Source organism: Nicotiana tabacum, chromosome 22, assembly GCF_000715075.1.
Source record: "Nicotiana tabacum cultivar K326 chromosome 22, ASM71507v2, whole genome shotgun sequence".
Taxonomy (NCBI): domain Eukaryota; kingdom Viridiplantae; phylum Streptophyta; class Magnoliopsida; order Solanales; family Solanaceae; genus Nicotiana; species Nicotiana tabacum.
This window is the reverse complement of record NC_134101.1, coordinates 28,716,274-28,722,689: the sequence shown is the minus strand read 5'-3', so window position 1 is coordinate 28,722,689 and position 6,416 is coordinate 28,716,274. Positions and strand designations below refer to the sequence as shown.

At 36.4% G+C, this 6,416-nt stretch overlaps 1 protein-coding gene across 2 annotated transcripts; it reads right to left on the bottom strand.

The window, feature by feature from the left end:
• Positions 1 to 327: 327 nt before the first annotated feature.
• LOC107832231 (RNA-binding protein Y14A) lies at positions 328 to 5,391 on the bottom strand. 2 transcript variants are annotated; one of them, XM_016660046.2, is made up of 5 exons: positions 4,984 to 5,391; positions 3,222 to 3,358; positions 2,518 to 2,663; positions 2,280 to 2,362; positions 328 to 567 (listed from the first exon to the last, which is right to left on the bottom strand). In XM_016660046.2, the coding sequence occupies exons 1-4, from the start codon at positions 5,234 to 5,236 to the stop codon at positions 2,281 to 2,283; spliced, it is 618 nt and encodes a 205-aa protein (XP_016515532.1). In that variant the 5' UTR covers positions 5,237 to 5,391; the 3' UTR covers positions 328 to 567; position 2,280. The 2 variants fall into 2 exon arrangements, with proteins under 2 accessions (XP_016515532.1, XP_016515533.1); XM_016660047.2 differs by lacking the exon at positions 2,280 to 2,362.
• Positions 5,392 to 6,416: the final 1,025 nt, after the last annotated feature.

Here is a 6,416-nt window from a genome sequence, read left to right as displayed (position 1 = left end):
TCCGAAAAATCGAGTTTCGTGAATCATGATAATAAGTTTTAACTATATCTAAATTTCATCGATGGAATAAATTTTTAAAGAGTAATATTGAAGATATCCAACAGTACAAACTGTAACTGAAAGTGGAAAACCAACGCATACCAAATTTATTTTAGTATGGTATTGGTGCAATGTTTTTAAAAATCGAAAACAAAAAATACCAAACCAAAATCTTTCAAAACTGCACCAAAAGGACCGATGAACATCCCTAGTTCTAAATATTTTGGAAAACAAAAAGGAAAATGAAGAACCTAAATTTTCACAACGCCAGCAGGAAGTGCACACCACTGGAAAAGTTCGAAAATCATTCACTTAGAGCTGAGTTAATGGAACGGAAAAATTAAGGAAAACAGATATGAAAAACTCAGCAAAGCAACAATGGTACAAATGGAATTACCCAACATAGACTGGGAATTCTCAGAGCTTGGTTTCTAATGCTAAACAAAGAAGCAACACAATCCTTGCAAAAGAGGCACGTTTCTTTAGAATCTCCTCCTGGGGCTTCTAGAACGATGACTGCGCGGCGACCTGCAAAGACGAGGATAGCTGCATATTAGACGATAGTTCTTCAACCCAAAAACCTTACAGATGTTCTGGACATTCAAACACAGAATTTGCAGAAAAAGGGACGTATGCTCAAAAGACGAGGATAAAAAATGCTCAAAAGACTGGTCTCGTAAGTCAGTAGTCTCCTACCAGCTCAAAAAGGCATGACTGACTAGAAGATTCCTTAACTATATTATTTTCCTCCAACTCTTCATATTTTTCTAACAGAATGGAGATGCTACTCATGAACTGATATGTCTGAGCAACCCAATTATCAGTCTGTAGCTTCAACAATTACTAAGACGTTCCTGGCATTTTGAGCATGATAAAGTTACACATCATTCTTTTTTGGGTGGATGTCTTAGAAACACCTATTACTACTGCAAGGTACCAAGGAGATACTGCTCATTTTAATAAATAAACAAGGATTAACAAACTTCCAGGAAAAGATGGGACTCTACTTGCAAAATTGCTGTCATAGAATCCTATCTTCAGGTTATGTGTGAGTACGTCACATAGTCCCCAGCTACTCTTTTTCCCAACAGGGAAGAAATCCCCGACAAGACACATGTCAGGTTCGAACGAAAAGTGTAAAGTTACCCTTTATTTGACAATAGATCAACCTATACCCTGCACAGACACATTCCTAGTGTTTTTTTCCCCACAAAAGCTAAATAAATGCCCAAACTGCTCCGGACACCTATCCTTGAGAGGGCGGCAAATGCATAAATCTTCACACAATCATCTTGTAACCATAATGCTAAGAGAACCTCACCATCACTTGACATATTCATACAACCAAAAGAATCATATGTATATTGCAAAAGCAAACTTGAAGAATAAACCGGATGAGAAATCTAACGCAAGTTTGCAGTTGTTCTATTGGTGGTTCTGATAAAAAAAAAATTGGGTGGGGGGTGGGAGGAGGGGTTGCAAGACTATTGAGGACTGGTTTTAACCTTTGAACTAATCCTACTTGAAGTTCTGATTGGCACTTGTGAGACTCTTCTAGTTAGGTACAGAGGGATAAGTTATCAATTTTTGCCTACATTATGATCAATCGGAAACCTAGTTCGGTGATCTCAACTTGGATTGAATCAAATCTAGATCAACGGTAAAAGGAAACAATCAACCAACTAAAAGCCTTCCGTCAGAAAACAGGGGAAAAATAGAAAAAAAATTGAGCCAACTGAAGTATACATTGCCCATTATCTCCACAGAGAAATGGTGTGATAGAGGTAAAAAGCTACATTAAAGTCAAGACACAAGCAAAAATTAAGAAAATATTGGTGTCAGCAAAAAGATGGTAGCCGTTTCCCCTGGGTTGGCCCTTGTGATGTAATGAGGGAGGCCTAGTAATATTGCACCCAAGGGTATGGCCTAGTCATTAATAAAGTTGGGGGAGAACCATGAGATCTCAAGTTCAAATCTTAGCGGAGGCAAAAAACAGTGATTTCTTCCAATTTGCCTTAGCCTAAATGGGCAGAGTTACCAGATACATGTGCTCATAGGACGTAGCAGGTATCTAGTGGAATAGTCAAGGTACTCGCAAGTTGGCCCGGACACCACTGTCATAAAAAAAGGGGGAGGCCTAGACCCTAGTAATAGGTGTCATTTGATTCCACACAAGCTCCCGCTATGCGCGGGGTCTGGGAAAGGACCGGACCAAAGGGGTCTAATGTACGTAGCCTTACCTTACATTTCTGCAAGAAGCTGTTCCCACGGCTTGAACCCGTGACCTCCTGATTTTTTCCTAAGAAGAGAATAAATATGTGGCCTTGGGGAAACATTTGCCAACATTTAAAAAACACTGATTAGAAGTGAAAGTCTGTACTTGGTTCAGGCAGCATATTTTCGTAGCTATTCTAGTTTCCCCATAAATCATCTCTAACTTGCACAAAAGAACATAAACTGGATTAACCAAGAAGATACCTCCTCCTAGCATTTCTCCTCCTAAAAGGACCTTTGCTGAATGCCCAATCAACATGTATTGGCTGAGCGAGCAGCTCTTTCCCATCCATTTCATTGATAGCTCTTTCTGCTTCTTCAAAGTTTTCATATTCAATAAGTGCATAACCCTGTAGAATTGGAAACCTTTATAAAAATGAATAACAATGATAACTGCTCCAAACTTAAAAAAAAAAGCAGAAACTAAACCAAAAACAAAGGAAAGTATCTATCTGGAGTCGCTCAAAATTAACATAACATCAGATTCTGTTTTCTTCCATTTACCGCCATTGCAAAAATTCAACAAGGAAATGTTCTTACATAGTTATACAGAACAAGGAACGTCGGTCATTTATAATTTTTAACACAATATTCTTGATCAAAAAAATTGCCATCATCAAGATGGTAATATTTTATCAGATTAAAGCATCCACGGAATGAAATTCGTATAACATCCTATATGTACAGAAGATTGGATGTCACTCGTAGAAAACCATATTTTGTTAAGGTTTTCTACTTTTTGGTATACTTATTGCATACGAGCGTATTTTGTGCCTCTTTTATGAAATTTTCTTACTTTGTCAAAAAAAATGCAATTCGTATAACATCATGCATGCAACACTCAGAAAATGAAACCCAGAACCCAAAGAAGCAGCTACACATTCCGAGAAAGAAAACCACCAGTTTACCTTGACAAATCCAGTACGGCGATCCAGATTCAAATGCAAATTCTTGATCTCCCCGAACTCACCAAATTCATTATGAATATCATCTTCTTGTGCCTCTTCGTTAACTCCAGTGACTAAAACAATCCATCCTTCAATGGCTGCAACATTTTCCCCCATTAGCCCTCTAATTCTTATTTAATCCTTTATTAATCTTACTGGTAACCTCAATAAAAGAAACGACACCATCCAGGTCAGAGGTATCATCTATCAGATATTTTAGGATGTTTATCATATCACAATTGCGTAACCTGAAAAAACCTCAGATACCTAAGCATACATTACATATTATCTAAGTGCTGATGACCAAACAAAATACAACTGATATCTCTGACTGAAATCAGCATATTTGATTCTGTTGCCCGACTTTTCAAATCTAAAGCATTTGCAATAGCTTATGGTGTTCAACAAACTGGAAAGAATAGTAATGAGATGATTATTGGCTCTGTACAAGCCAGCAATCTCCTAAAAGCTAAGCAACAAGTGACAAATCGACAGCTACTATTTCTTATTAGATGTAAATTAAATAATAACTGGAAACCTATCCAAATAGTTAGCAAATTGGCAATGTCAAGAACATGCAGCTGGAGGCTTATAAGCACTATGCCCAAAGAAAAGAACCAAATTGCATCAGTATGTACATTTTAATACAAAAAGTACCATTTCATGAGTGGACGTTTGTATTCACTTAATACAAACTACTATTTGCTTTAGTAGTATTCACTTAATAATTCAGATTGCATGCCAATCTGCTCCTCTCAGTTCCTCCTAAAGCAGCTCAAACAAGCTCTATTTATAGAGTCTTCTCAAGGCTGTGCATCTCTAAATTTGGCATTGCCTTATTTCAAATTGGTGCTCATGACAGCTTTTTTCCAAGTTGGCAAGTTGCAAATGTTGTGGTTAAAATGCTGCTCATGGTCCCTCTTTTCCAATTTTGCAAGTGGCTCCTTATTTTAATAAAATGTGCATTAAATTTTCTCATGTGTAACCATTCTTTTGATTTGACAAATGGCATATGCCACTTTGCATTTGAAATAGTGTACTCATGATCTTTCTTTTTCTTTTTCCAGTTTTGAGCTTTCCTTTTCAACTCCTATGGATCTTCTTTGCTAAAATTAGAAATTAAACTTCCGTGGCCAAGCTTTTTCATTGTTCGTTCCTTTTTTATTTACTTTATTATTTAGTTTTATAACAATTTAATTTATACATGATATTTCTCTTCTCAATGGGCCACAATTCAAATATAGGTGTGGGTGTGGTATCTACACTGGATTTGATCGACCTAACTTGGGTGTTTTGACTATACTTGATTTGGTCTCTAACCTAAAGATTCTCTAAACTACGTCCAGTGTAAAATTAGGGTATTCTAAATCTAGTGATTCTCTAATACAAGTCTTTAACCAGGCTAAAACGTCTCCTCAAAGGATTTTTACATTACCCGGACTGTCAACCTCCGGACACAAAAATCCTAACCATAGAACAAAATTATGCTCATATAGAACCTTCTACCTGTTGAAATTATAAACATCCTAGTGCTAGAGGTTCTCTAAATACAAGTCCCGAGCCAAACTAAAAAAGCAAAATCTTAATTCATTACATTAGACGAATTATCAACCTACTGCAACATTTTCCCTTTATTTGGATAAAAAATCTAAACAAAAGACAAAAAAATGTAAGTAGCAATTTTGTTAGTGTTAGATAAAAGATGAGGAAATGGGAAACTAACAGCGTTCAGGTCCAGGGCCACCATCAGTGTCGAGAGAATCAAATCGAGCAGAGAGGCGAGCATTGCGTTCAGCCTCAGCAGCTTCTTCACGGAAACCACGGCCTTTGGTTTTCTTAGAAGCAGAAGAGCCGCGGCTAGTGATGGCTGATTTGAGCTTAGGAATGGGAGCCCTAGGCGACGAAGCGTCAACGTCTTCGTCCATCAGATCATCTTCCTCTGGCTCGAAATCCACTGCCTCCTCCGCGTTCGCCATTTTCGCCGCACTGGTTCTGGCCTTTGTTCTTGGGTTATTCACTGAATAATGGAGTAATGTATGAAAATGGGTGTAAAGTATACTTATCGAAGCTGTGTCCAGGCAAAAGCTGGGGTTTCTACTTTGGAGGGAAGGGCTTTAGCTTTTAGGGCCATACCATCTTCATACGCTTGTCGGGTCGGGTCGGGTTTAAGGACAAAGTATGTAGTTTCTTTGTTTAAATTCTCTCTCTTTGCATTGTAAGAAGTACTATATTTACCCGTGTTTTAAAAGAATTTTTTGGGATTCGTCCGGGCTCGCCCCAGTGGACGACACTATCAAAACGTAACGAGACTAACGCGTGGAGCTTAATTTTGTAATGCTTACTCTTCAAGCGCTTGATTGTGTGTCTTAAACACGCGTAACGTTCAACACTTGGGGCTTGCCCAACAGTTATTACTCAAATCATATGTCAAATATTTTAATTAGCACTATTGACCCTCAAAATTCTTTAACAAATTAATTATTAAAGTTTTATTCATCCGTAGGAATATGAAGATTGAGAGTTACTCAAATAACGAGTCATAACATTGCATATTTACTAAATGAGAACAACGTGAAGGTGAATATAATTTGAGCATTCTTCTAAAATAGATAGCCAAAATTTATATCTTCACGTGCTATTGGTCTTCATGTCTTAGTTTTATGTCTCTCAAAATTATAAAACTTTTATTATTTTGCCATTTGTAAGTAATTTTGTATTTACTCATGAAGGAGTAATATTTTAAATTACATCACTGGTGAAGTTTATTAATTATTTACTTTTAGGAAGGTAAAATATTAGTTTTAAAAATATTTATTAAGAAATATGATTTTTATTATTATTTAAAAGTTAAGATGTCATAATTGATTTGTATTTCCATGTAACATTAATATTATTGATTGTTTATGCCGGCATAACATACAAGATATTTTATTTTCTATGTTTCTTAGTTATTTGTAATTTTCTTAAATATTTAATGTACTTCCTATATTTGTTATGTTACTATGCTATTTTATTAATTTATTAATTTTTTTTAAAATTTATGAGACTTGCGCCTCATGCCTCGGGGCTTAATCGCTTTATAGTAGGTAAAACACGCCGCCTCATGTTCTTGCCTTCTAAAACAGTGGTATTTACAATCATTCCATATCACCTATT

Excerpts from the sequence above, each read along its gene's own strand:
- LOC107832231 (XM_016660046.2), bottom strand. The coding sequence starts at position 5,236 with ATGGCGAACGCGGAGGAGGCAGTGGATTTCGAGCCAGAGGAAGATGAT. Across the intron at positions 3,359-4,983 it reads TGGCCCTGGACCTGAACGCT|CCATTGAAGGATGGATTGTT; the intron begins GTTAGTTTCCCA and ends AAAATGTTGCAG. Across the intron at positions 2,363-2,517 it reads AGGAGAAATGCTAGGAGGAG|GCCACATATTTATTCTCTTC; the intron begins GTATCTTCTTGG and ends TGTTTCCCCAAG.